General features: G+C 56.1%; 1 protein-coding gene across 1 annotated transcript in view; it reads left to right on the top strand.

Moving 5' to 3' along the window:
- The window catches only part of CACNA1B (calcium channel, voltage-dependent, N type, alpha 1B subunit), a 274453-nt gene that overhangs the window by 143973 nt on the left and 117310 nt on the right, over positions 1 to 13170 (top strand). Inside the window, exons 15-17 of the mRNA XM_011957386.1 lie at positions 2239 to 2356; positions 5541 to 5608; positions 8610 to 8716. Of these exons, the coding sequence (XP_011812776.1) occupies positions 2239 to 2356; positions 5541 to 5608; positions 8610 to 8716 (293 nt within the window). The remainder of the gene's footprint in view (positions 1 to 2238; positions 2357 to 5540; positions 5609 to 8609; positions 8717 to 13170) is intronic.

The following is a 13170-nucleotide window of genomic DNA, read 5'->3' as shown; positions in this document are numbered from 1 at the left end:
AACAAGACCCTGTCTCAAAAAAAAAAAAAAAAAAGAATGGAGAAACCTCAAAGCTGTATTGTTGAATGAAAACAGCAAGTTGAAGAATGACGTGTAGTCTTGTACCTTCCTGTGCATGTTTAGCACATATGCGGTATTCTGTTTATACATACGTGTATGTGTGTGATGTGTAGTGGAACCCTAAAGACTTGGATCCATTCATCCAACAAGGGATTACTATCCACAGTATACAAGGAACTCAAACAAGTCAACAGCAGAAAAACCAAATAATCACATTTAAAAGTGGGCAAAGGCTCTGAATAGACATTTCTCAAAAGAAGACATACATACAAATGGCCAACAGATGTATGAAAAAATACTCAGCTAATCACTAATCATCAGGCAAAGACAAATACAAACCACAGTGAGGTATCGTCTCACCCATTTGGGGTGGCTACTATCAAAGACAAAAAATGATCAATGCTGGCAAGGATATGGAGAGAAGGGAACTCTCTCACACTGTCGAAAGGAATGTAAATTAGTCCAGCCACTCTGGGAAACAGTATGGAGGCTCCTCAAGAGGAGCCATACTGCAAAAATCCCACCGCTGGGTGTTTATCCAAAGGAAAGGAAGTTGGAACATGGAAGTAGTGCCTTCCTCCTCATGCTCATGACAGCACTATTCACAGTAGCAAAGATACGGGATCAGCCTCAGTGCTTGTCAACAGATGAAAGGATACAGAAAATATGGTGTATATATGTAACAGAATACTATTCAGCCACAGAAAGAATGAAATCCTGTCATTTGCAGCAACATGGATAGAAGTGGAGGTCATTAAGTTAAGTGAAATAAGCCAGGCACAGAAAGACAAACTTCACATGTTCCCCCTCAGATGTGAGAGCAAAAAAGCTGATTTGGAGGTAGAGGTTAGAATGATGGCTACCAGAAGGTGGGAAGGCTGTGGGAAGGGGCATGAAGAGAGGCTGGTTAAGGGGTACAAACGTAGTTAGACAGAAGGAGCGAGTCCTAGTGTTTGATAGAATGGTAGGGTGACTACAACTAACAACAATATATTGTCTATTTCAAAATAATCAGAAGAAAAGGTTTAAGATGTTCCCAACACAATGCTAAATGTTTGAGGTGATGGATATGCTGAATACCCTATTTGATCATTACACATTGTATGCATTTATGAAAATACCATAAGTACCCTAAAATATGTACAAATATTATGTATTGGTAAAAAAAAATTAAAAACGGCCGGGCATGGTGGCTCACGCCTGTAATCGCAGCACTTTGGGAGGCTGAGGCAGGTGGATCACGAGGTCAGGAGATCCAGACCATCCTGGCTAACACGGTGAAACCCCGTCTGTACTAAAAATACAAAAAATTAGCCGGGCATGGTGGCGGGCGCCTGTAGTCCCACTACTTGGGAGGCTGAGGCAGGAGAATGGCGTAAACCCGGGAGGCGGAGCTTGCAGTGAGCTGAGATCGTGCCACTGCCCTCCAGCCTGGGCGACAGAGCGAGACTCCGTCTCAAAAAAAAAAAAAATTTAAAAACACCCACAAATAATAAATAGAAAGTGGCAAAAGAAAAAAGACTTGGATCTGTGTCAGATCGCTGGTTGGAGTTGGTCATGGGGAGGGGGATCGTTGCACATGGGGCAGAATTTCCATTTTGGGTGGGGGACACACGAGTATTTATTATTTTCTTGTGTGTTTCCAAACATAAAAGTAGAAAAGAGACATGAGTTTGCTTCTAGGACAAGGGTTGCATTTAGCCAGACTTTGAGGCTGGACCTACCAAGTGGGGTGGCAGGAACTGAGAGCATAAGGCTCTGCTTCTGCTGGGTGGCCGTGTGCAGCCCAGTCCCCTTTAAACCTTGGCTTTCTCGACGGTGGCACAGTGACGTGGATGGCGCTGCTTCGTCCGTCCATGCCTCAGCTCACTGCTGCCCTCAGCTCTGCCCACCTCCTTCTCCTGTTGGGACCTCCCTTTTCATTTCTGGCTGAAACCCTAGAGCATGTTAATCTTTTAAGACCGAGTTCTGCAGCCATGTCCTTCTGGAAGCTTTTCTGGAGGACCCTGGGATGCCCAGACCTTCGGAAGCAGCAGCATCTAAAGGCCTGGATGTGCGTGTGTGGACGTGGCGGTGCGCGTGGACGTGACGGTGCACATGCACTTGTGTGGGTGAGGGTGCGTGTGTATGGGAAAGGCGGCCACGGGGGCTTGCCCTGTGTTCTCTCCATCCTGGCAGATCCTGACGGGAGAGGACTGGAATGCAGTGATGTATCACGGGATCAAATCACAAGGCGGCGTCAGCAAAGGCATGTTCTCGTCCTTTTACTTCATTGTCCTGACGCTGTTCGGAAACTGTATCCTTCTGTGGGGCTGGGGCAGAGGGTGGTCAGTGCTTGGCCCTCCTTTTCCTCATGGCCGCCACGTGGATCCCTCCAGGAGGACTGGGGGTCATGGACGTGAGAGATGCATTCTCAGAGTTGAGTGCAGATGGAGAACATTCTGCAGGTGGCTGGAGCGCAGGAGTCTGGAGGCTGCGGGACTCAGCTTGAGGGAGCATGAGCTGCTGCGTGTGGGGGTATCCAGAGGTGGGGGTGGGTGCAGCCAGCAGCAGGCCCTTACGGACTCTGAGCAGCAGTCGGGGAGCCTCATACTCTGGGCAGGTGGGTTTTTGTTTTCACTTTGATTTAATTGCGTATTTAGGTTTTGGCACTGGACTTTAAAAAGGAGCCCTTCCGCCTACTGATACCGTCCCCTTTGCAGAGAAAAGTAAGGAAAGGTTTTCTGTGGAGGATGACAGTTGGGCTGTTTCAGGACCTTGAGTCAGAGGGTGGGTCTGTGGGGTCAGGGCGAGTCCAGCAGTCAGTGGTGAGCTCTGCCTCAGCCAAGGGCCATGATAGGGACAGGGCTGGGGCCGAGGAAGATGTGGAGGGAAAACTGCAGCGTTCATGGTACAGGCGAGGGTGAGCGCTATGACTGGCAGTGTGAGTGTGGGTCCCCCTGTAGCTGAGGCGGGAAGTTAAGGCCTAGGAGAAGTGTCTTTGGTTCTCCAACTCACCTGAGCATCGCAGTCCCCTGAGGGGATGGTAAGCCTGGATTCCAGCCCTAGCCCAGGGCGTCAGAGGCAGTGGGGCTGGGCTGGGGCCTGAGAATGTGCGTTCTCACAGGCTGCCGGGGGAGCCTGTGTTGCTGGTCTGGGGACCCCACTTTGAGAACCGTTGTGGCAGAACACCCTGCAGGACCCTGAGGAGCTGGAGACAATGTCTCACAGTTGACCTCCCGGCTCGGCTTCTCCCTCGACCTCCTCACACACGACAGCCACTCACCCCGTCTCTCCGCCCTCATCTCTGCCTCACTGGTGCTGGTGCCGTCAGTGCCCTTGCACACTTCACCTTCTTTCCTGTCTCAGTGGTGCTGCTGCCGTCAGTGCCCTTGCACACTTCACCTTCTTTCCCGTCTCTGCCTCCCTGTCTCCTCATTCCTTGCTCCACCTCTCCTAGGCTGGCCCAGCTCTCTCAGCCTTGTTTGTCACGGGGTGGTCCTTAGGCTGCAGCTCAGGTCCTGGTCTCCAGAGTGGGGGATCCAGCTTCCCTGGGAAGCTGAGTGTGAGCCTAGGAGGGGCTCCAGGGAGCCTGAGGGGGCAGTGTCTGCTTTGGAGATGGGTGGCCCTGGGGCTGGCACCAGAGGCACCAAAGAAAGGCAGCCACAATTGTCAGAGAGGGACGGAGGCCTCAGACAGGACAGCCAGCGTCCAGAAGGAGGTGCCTCTGCCTTGAAACAGAGCAGTGGCCATTGGTTCGCCATAGCTGAGTCTGACCCTCACACTCAGGCCAGGTATGCTGGCCACAAGTGTCCCCCTCCCATCCACTCAGCGTCACTCCTGCCTGATCCCAAGGGGCATGGCTCTTGGTCCTGCTTTCTGGGTGTGAAAGACTCTGAGGGTGTCGGTGGCTGTGGCTAGTGCCTGGAGGTGTCAGCCTGGCCTCAATGTCCTGCCCTGTGGGATCTGCTGGAGCTCTGTGTGGACTTGCCTGTGAGGCTCTGGCCTGGGATATGCACTCCCTTGACCCCCAGGGAGGGGGTACCTGTCCAGCCAGGGAGGGACCTGACCTGCCTGGGTCACTGCTGTTGGTCTCATACAGAGCCAGCTGCTCCTCGGCCTGGCACAGGCCAGCACCACAGGGAGAGTGGCTGCAGCCTGGGCAGGGTGAGTCGCAGGCCTGTGGTGAAACCGGCTCGATCACGTGGAGTGCAAGGTTCTAACGGGGGCAACTTCCTCTCCCCACAGATGCTGTGGCACATTTGGCAGTGTCTGAGTCACTTTTGGTTGTCAGCACTGACGGGGAGGGGCTGACAACTTGAGGCTCCGTCCTCAAGTGGACAGAGACCAGGGGTGCTGCCTGCCATCCCATAGAGGATTGCCCAGCCCCAAATGCCAGCAGGGCCTGGGCTGAGAAACCTGGAGTGATAAAATGGCCAGGAGGGTACCCCTAATGGCCAGGGTCTGAAGGGACAGATCCGAGTCACAGCCAGGGTCCTGACTATGTCAGGGGTGGTTCTGGGAAACTGCGCAGGGGCAGGGAGGTGAGCGTTCGGGAAAAGGCAGCCTCCAGTGATGGGTGAAGAGTTCCTTTTGCAAAGAAAAACACCGTGACCGGACAAGGACCTGGTTCCGCGAGCTTTGAGGAGGAGGCCGCCCACCCCAGGTGGTGCCTGTGCCGGGACCTGTGGCAGGTGCTTCCCTCTGGGCCTTGGTTGCTTCATTTCTACATGGTGGGGCAGCACCTCACACTGGGCTCCTGGGGGGTCAGTTGAGGCAAGGTGCAGTCCCAGGAACCAGATCATGCCATCTGCCGTCTCCATGGCCTGACGTGAGTCCTGTGATCTAGAGGGGGGATGCTGCAAGGGAGAGGCCCCAGGACACCATGCGGGAAAGGAAATGGAAAAGGAGGGGAAGGTAGCACTAGGTGGCGTCTGTGGGCCTAGGACCTGGGACCCGGCATGTGCTGGCCACGGGTGGGTTTGCATGCTTGTAGTTTGTCCGAGGTGGTCTCTGCTCACAGGACCCAGAAGGCAGTGGAGCCCCACCTGGAGCCTGTGGAGTAGAAGCTGTTTGTGGGGAGGCTTCTTGTGCTGGTCGGAGCTTGGGGAGTTGGGAGCACAGCAGGCTGACCGTGGGCCCTCGTTAGGAGGCAGAGGCAAATGGCTCCAGCACAGCCTCTGAGCTTTGCACCTGCACAGTCAGCCCAAAAGAGCTGGGTTGGGGGAAGAGGCTCAGGTGGGCACCCAGGAAGAGGCTGGGTGATGGGAGGCTGAACAAAGGAGGGACTGGCAGAGAGGCTGGAGGTGAGGAGGGAACAGGGAGCTGGAGGGCCTAGTGGCTGGGCTGGAGTGTGTCTGGGGATGGGGCCTGGGGGAGCTGGTAGGTGCCAAGGGAAGGAGGCTGGAGGCTGGTTGGGATCTGGGGAGATGGGGGAAGCTGCAGTGTGACTGTGGGGCCGTGTGGGGCAGAGGTTCCCTTCCTCAGCTGGACCCAACCAGACACTCTGCTGAATGTCTTCCTGGCCATCGCTGTGGACAACCTGGCCAACGCCCAGGAGCTGACCAAGGTAGGTGGGGACAGGGAGGGGCTCGTGTCAGCCCATGCCACTTGAATGTGGCCGCAGCCAGGAGGAGTCTGGGTCCTGGGTTAGGGCCTCATGTGTCCCCCGTCCAGGAGCGTTGCCTCGGGTCCTGGCGGGCAGAGGCTGGTCTGTCACTCAGGGGCTGGAGGCTGGAGCTGAGGATGCAGGGAGAGCCAGAGCCCCGAAGGCAGATGGACAGGCAGGCTCTCAGAGAAACCAGCACCAGGGAGAACGGCCTGAACGGCAGGGTGTGCTGGGAGCAGGAGGGGCCTGAGCGGGAGGAGCAGCTGGTGGCCTGTCCCAGCACAGCTGTGCCACAGTGGGACAGCTGCTGCTTCAGGCAGTGCCCAGCGGGTGCCATTTTAATATTCCTCTCATCCCTGAACCTGGTGGGGGATGCGACTGTACATGTCTCCCTCTGTGATATCCCTCCGGATGACATGCCCCTGCCTGGTCATGCTCTCCTCAGCCCTGGACACTTGTAGTGTGGCCACCTGCCATCTGAGTCGCAGGCTTGTGTGTTGACTCAAGACCTAGCTCCTGGCAGAGGTGGTGCTGCCTTCTGGTTTGGCGTGAACCACGCTGCAAACGTCCCACGTGCATGCTCTGTACATCAGCATGTTCCTGTGTGGGCACCGTTCTGTGTGCGTGTCACCGTGTGCCCTCTTCTGCCTGTGCACCATCCCTGGACAGGTGTCTGCATGCACCTGTGCATGTCTAGGGATCTGACACAGCTCCGTCACTCCAGTCCAGTGTCTCTCCATGCCTTCCTTGTTCTGGGGTTGAGAGAGGCAGGTTCAGGATTTCTATCCCTGGGCAGCAGAGATGCAGGTGTGCCACAGAGCTTCTCTAAGAGTGAGTGCTGTGCAGGTGTCCCTGCTCCCCCCAGCCCAGCTCTCCGGGAGGGGGGCATGGTCCATGCAGTGTGCCAGCTGCAGCCTGAGCCTCCCTTTGCTTCTGTTCAGCCTTCTTACTCCCACGCCTCCAGACCTGGGCCCTGGCTATGCCTGGGGGCCTGGATTCCTCCCTGGTGCTCTGGTTTCTGGCTTCTGCCTGTTCCTGTCTTCAGCCTGGGCTGCTTGGGTTGGGGGAGCCCAAGCACCCACAGAGCTCTCCTTGATTCTGTGGTTGCCTTGGAGGGCCCTAGCTGTCCTGGGTGGGCTGCACTGGAGCGCTGGGGCCCCACTGTCTCTTTAAGTTCTGTCGTGAGGGAGGATGCTGGGAGGAAGCTGTGTCCTTGGGGCCCTGTGTCCACATACATGTACCCTCATTGGTGGCCCCCTTTTGCGTAACTGGCCTAATTCAGGAATTTCTTCTCTGAGAATTGGGGCCACTGGGGGCCTGTCTGTGTCTGGCTTTGGGCATTTTTCTGGGCTGACCAAGAGCCCCAAAGGTTATGACTCAACCATCCCCTTCCCTTATACTCCCACAAAAGTATTACAGCACTATGTACTTTTTGAAGTGAGGATAAACTTGAATTTGTTTTAGACCTTCCAGGGGACTTCAGAACACTCCCTGGAGTGACTGGCGAAGTCCCTGCCCCAGAGGATGGGAAGCTGGATGGAGCCGGATCCTCGAGGAGGGACCTGGGTGTGGGTGTTCCCTGCTGGGTCTGGCTTTGCCTCCTCTCTGGGCTTGAGGTTTGAAGGTCTCTTCTCTGTAGAGGGAAATTTGCAGGCAGCTAACAAGGGACTTAGTTTTTGCCAGTGTTGTGCCCTGAAAGAAGATTCAAGGACATTTTAGGGAATATTGGGAATGCTGGCTCCCAGGGGAGCCAGGTGGGTCTGGGCTTCAGGATTGTGAGGAAACAGTGGTGGCTCCAGTCCAGATGGACAACACGGAAGTCGTAGCTTCCCTTCTGGGGCCTGTGGTCTCAGCCTGGAACCACTGATCTGGAATCCAGGTGCTGAGCATGTTGGTCTTGTTTAGTGACTTGGAGTCAGGGCCAGAGGGGGCAGAGGAAACTGCACCTGCCTGCACCTGTGCACATGCCTAGCCCTGAGGGCAGGAGCCATGTGAAGCTCAGGGCCAGGCACTGCAGGTGGTTACCCAGGAGTGGGGGAGACAGGGAGAGGCTTCTCACAGCCACAGCTGGGGACACGGGGACAGACGTGGTCTGCTGGCTCCAGGTAGAAAAACTCCAAGGTGGTGCGTGGCCCCCTGGACACCCTCCTGGCGGCAGTGCTTGTGGGCAGTGCTGGGTCAGGACTCAGCCATGGGTGCAGAGCCTCTTGCCCTTGCTCTTGGCCATGTTCAAGTGTGACTGATGCTCCTGGGGGGACAGGTGGGACAAAAGGAGGGACAGATTTGCCTTTTAATGGGCAAGTTCAAGGTGCCGTGGTACGGACAGGCTGAAGGCCAGGCGTGCTAGCCCACACCTGTACTCCCAGCACTTTGGGAGTGCTTGAGCCTAGAAGTTCAAGAAAAATTGAATTAAAAAAAAATTAGCCAGGTGTGATGACACATGCTTGGGGTCCCAGCTGCGTGGAAGGCTGACGTGAGAGGATCACTTAAGCCTGGGAGGTCGAGGCTGCAGTGAGCTGAGATTGCACCACTGCCCTGCAGCTTGGGTGACAGAGCGAGACCCTGTCTCTGAAAAAAACAAATAACAAAGAGCAAAACAAACAAATGAAAATATCCGGTCAGTGGCCGGGTACCTGGGCTAGAGCTCAGAGTAAGGTCAGGATAGCACAGAGGTGAGGCTGTCGCCTCCAGGGAGACGGCAGAAGCAAGAGGGCACTGAGGAAGGAACCCCAGCAACCATTACCTTTGAGTCACAGACACAGAAGGGGAGGCCCTGGAGAGCACCAGAGAGAGCTCCTGTGGAATGGCTCGGGGGGCCCACGTTCACTCGGGTTGGCTGCCTGTCTCCACTGGACAGAGAGCAGCCCTGTGTGTTTTTTGAGGCCCCTGGAGGAAGAGCTGATGGCATTAGAGTGGCTGTAACACAGTGAGGGGAGCTGGACATTTCTCTTTGCTCAAACAGGATGAAGAGGAGATGGAAGAAGCAGCCAATCAGAAGCTTGCTCTGCAAAAGGCCAAAGAAGTGGCCGAAGTCAGCCCCATGTCTGCCGCGAACATCTCCATCGCTGCGTAAGGCTCCTGGGACCGGACCGTGGGGTGGCAGTGGGGGTGCTGCAGGTCCCATGGCTGGGCCCTCCCTAGGGCACCCCTTCCAGAGGCTTCCTCAGAGGGCCCCTGGCCTTGGCTGGTGAGGACACAGCCCCTCCTCAGAACTGAGATGAGAGCCTGGGGGCTCCAGGGCTTTTTCTCAGTGTGAACAGGGCCAGGGTCTGGCTAGGCACAGCCCTCACATTGTGGCTGGGATTGCCTGCCATGATATTCACTCCCTGGATGGCCTCAGGGTGGCTCCAGGCCCCTCCCCAGACAACTGTGAGTCAGTTAGGGGAGGGAGTCAGTAAGTTGATTTTATGCACAGCTTTTCAGAAATGTATTTTATGAGCCAAAGATTCTAGGTGATACCTGAGCAGCCTGAGAGACTTACTGCAGTTTCCAAAAATGTCTCTCAAGTGTTTGGTACTGGGACAGAGGTTAGAGGAAGTTATTCTGGCGAAAACGGCTTATTCCACAGAAGCGCATTTGGAGGCGTTAGGGGCTTTAGAGTTTGGGCAAAGCGTCCAGCCCGGGGCCAAAGGCTGCAGTGAGCCGAGCTGTGGGAGGTCAGTCCCTGGGAAGGGAGGCAGGAGTCTGGCCCATGGCCTGGTCACAGGGTGGGCCACAAGACTGCAGAGATGCCACTACTGGGAGCTTGTTCTCTGAGCCCAGCTGAAGTGAGGTCTGGAGCCGCTGGCTATGTCCGGCTGCATATGCCCACCCCTCACACCTCCCATTCACCATGCTGATGGGTGGGCCCCTGCCCTTCAGCTGGCCGCCCGCCCTGCCGCGAACACGGAGCACAGGGCCGGGCACAGCCACAGGTACATCTGTAGTGACGTGTGTCTGCACTACTCTGTAAGCATGTTGGCATGTGGATGAGTGTGCTAGGTGTGTGTGTGTGCACTTGAGAGTTGCACAGTGACCATGTGTGAGTGCATGTGCTGTGTGCACACCCATACCAGCCCTGATCCTGCCTGGAGGGCACCAGGAAGATGTGTTTGCAGAGGGCCTGTCTCTAAGCCTAGCAGAAAGTGCTGGTCTTTGGGGCAGCAGCAGCTAGAAGAGGCTGCAGCCCGCTGGGGACTCAGGCAGGGATGGGAGCCGCCTGCAGGGGAAGCTGGCAGCTGTGGACACAGTGGCCATCACGCAGAAGACTGCTGGGGGCTCAGTCCTCAGTTGTTTAATTTCGATCTTTTGTTGTCTTGGCCAATTCGGTTATTTGGTCTGTTAGTTATTTAGTCCATTTAGTTTGGTTACTTGGTCCAGGGGTTGCTGCCAGGGCTCTGTGACCTCTGCAGGTGGGTGGTCTGCTGTAGAGGGGGCGAGTGGTGTGTTCAGCTCCTGGCCTCATGCAGGCCTTGGGTTGTTCTCTTTAGGACTTGCCTTCTCTGCTGTTCCTAGAGGCGAGCACTTGTCCCTTGACCCCCGCTGCCTACAGGGCCTGCCTCCTCTTGGGGGTATGGGAGGGTGTCCACTCCCATCTGGGCTGAGACCTTGCCGAAGAGGCTGCCAGGGCCCCGGCAGTCACGGACCCTGAGTCAGGCTGCCTGAGAAGGAGGCTGGATATTTCCTTATCTGCTGCTCTGTCCTGGTTTGGAGACACTGCAATGCAGGAACAAGGCAGTAGACTGGCATCCTTGGGCACAGGGTACATCGACACCACCTGTTGGCCTGAGCACCACGCTGATTCCTACGTGAGGAAAGAGCTTCTTTTCTGCCGGGGGACCCCTAGGTGTTCTTCCTCAAGGTGGGTCTGGAGCCAGGTGTCAGCTCCGGCGCCAGCATCCTCAACTCAAGCAGGCTGCAGCCCTCACACGTGGCAAGGGGCGGCCGGCCCGAGCCAGCCCGAGGCATCCAGGTGTCAGCCCCCATGGTCCCTGCCTGAGGTGCAGCTGTGGGCCCTCATCCTCTGTGGCATGTCCTCAGCCCACCGGTTGGACGTGACAGCCAGTCTGATTTCCACCACAAGAGATCCTGCAGGAATCAACCTTCAGGGGTTTCCTTCAAGGAGGGCCCTGCACCTGGTGAGGCCTGGCCCTGCTGCTGCTGTTTGCGTGCCTGTGTTGTGCTGAGACCTCCGAGGGCTGAAAGCTGTCTGTCATCTGTCCTCGTCTGCTTCCTGTTCTCCTGGTGGGACGAGCAGTGCCACCTCCTATCCTGCTCTCATTTCCAGCACCTTGAGCTGCTGGGCTGGGCGAGAGCAGTGCCCTTGAGTACCCTTCGCCCTGCTCCTGCCCCCCACAGCCGTGCTGCGTGACCTGTGGAGCGGGGCCAGTGCCGGGCTTGGTGCCCTGGGTGCTGGGAGGACTTGGGGTGTCCTTGGTGTTTAAGAGGCTCTCAGTGATTCTCTGTTTGGCTTGACACAGACGGTGCTAGAACCTACCTCAAAAGGGCACCCTAGTGTGTTGCATGCAGTGCTGTACATATCCTGGGCCTTAGGTGACAGCTGCTTGAAGGGACATGTCTTCCTGGTTCTTTGCTGGGTCAACCTCATCCTCACGTGGATTTCTGACCACTGGCAGCCTGTAGGATCACACTCACTCACACACACACACACACACACACAAATACATACAGGCAGGCACACACAGACACACACACAGGCACACAGACTCACATACACACTTATACACAGGTACACACAGACACACAGTCACATAGGCACAGAAACAGCATCATACACACAGACTCACACAGACACACAGATTCACCCTCACAACACTCACAGTCTCACACATTCAGTTATAATCATCCCACACTCTCGGGTACACACACAATCTCACACATTCACACACAGTCTCACACACTCATCACTCACAGTGTCACACTCACACACCCTCTCACACACACATGCCTGTTTGCACCCAGAGCCTGTGGGCAAGTAAGCTGCTTTGACTGTCCACAAAGGCACAGAGACCTTGGTTATAAGAAGGAGGGGCTGGAGCCCACCTGGCCCTCCCCTGGGAAGCTAATTGGAGGGAAATGGCTGTAAAGGAAACTTTGGTTTCCTTCTGTTGGTTTTAGAAAAGCCTTTGAAAGTCACTTGGAAATGGCTGGAACTGCACCCAAAAGGAAGGTGGGTTGGGGTGTAGCTTGATTTGCCCTGGAGGTGTCCTGGTGGCCTGGAAGCGCCTGGGTTGCAGCCTGGGGAGCCCTGGGACTGGAACCAGAGTGGGGCCCAGGTGCTCGCCGGGAAGGCAGGTGGGTTTGGCAGCAGGGCCCAGGTGCCATCTCTGGGAAGGGCATCTCTGGAAAGGGCACCCTTGCCTCCTTTGTTAGCCTGTGCTGCCCCATCTCCAGGGCCAGGAGACAGTGCGGTCAGCCTCCCACCTCAGGGTGCTGGGGGCTGTTTGGAGCTGCAGGAAAATCGGTGTTGGGTCTTCCCAGCCGCACTGCCTGTCCTGGGCAGTGTGTGCTGAGTGATGGATGGGCCCCCAAGCTAATGGCTTCTGTCTTCCAGCAATTACAGGGTTTGCTGTCTCACTTTTCTGCAGTCTCACTTTCCTGCATGTGTGGAATTGGTTCTCAACTTCTCTTTCACCCTGAGGTCTCGGCTGGTGCCCGTCTGACAGACGCGTCCGCGGCCTCCTGTCCAGATGCACACGGCAGCCTGCGCCTACACTGGCGTGGCTCTGTGTCACTGGTTCTCTCAGAACTCTCTCTGATTTTCTCACTTCTGTCTGTTCTGTTTTTTGCATGTGCAGTTTTGTAAAGCAAGCTCGAGGTACTGTATCTCGCAGCTCATCTGTCTCCAGCGTGAACTCACCGTGAGTCGCTCTGCTATAATATCCCATCCATGGCTTCATGATAACTACATGTAGACACCTTCCTTCCACTCCTAACTCTGCTTTCTCACCGCAAGCCATTTGCTTCATGGGGCAGCTCCAGGCTTCCGTGGCCTGAGCGGGGAATGGTGGGCTTGCTCCCTGACGTCCCCAAGTCCTGCCACGGGGTCAGACGCTCTGTGCTCAGCCCCTCCTCCTTTCCCTCCTGGTCTCTGTCTTTTTGTCTGCTGACTGTTGTGTCCACTCCCTCCGGTGTCTCGAGTGTGTCTTCTTCTCCTGAGTGGACTGGGCGCCATGGGCTCAGGTCGCCTTGTGGTTCCCATGAGGCCAGGGCCCTGTGAGCAGGCACAGCAGAGAGTGCTCTTTAGGGGCTCACCGGGGATGTTTATGGCTCCTCCCAGGCCCCTTACTCGGGAGGGACTGTGTCTGTGATTCTCAGGAAGTCCTCGTTCTAGCAAGAGCAGAGAGCTGGCCGGGCACAGTGGCTCAAGCCTGTAATCCCAGCACTTTGGGAGGCGAGACGGGCGGATCACGAGGTCAGGAGATCGAGGCCATCCTGGCTAACACGGTGAAACCCCGTCTCTACTAAAAAACACAAAAAACTAGCCGGGCAAGGTGGCGGGCGCCTGTAGTCCCAGCTACTCC

Source organism: Colobus angolensis, unplaced genomic scaffold, assembly GCF_000951035.1.
Source record: "Colobus angolensis palliatus isolate OR3802 unplaced genomic scaffold, Cang.pa_1.0 Scaffold44, whole genome shotgun sequence".
In the NCBI taxonomy this organism is placed as follows: Eukaryota; Metazoa; Chordata; class Mammalia; order Primates; family Cercopithecidae; genus Colobus; species Colobus angolensis.
This window is presented reverse-complemented; position numbering and strand designations above follow the sequence as displayed.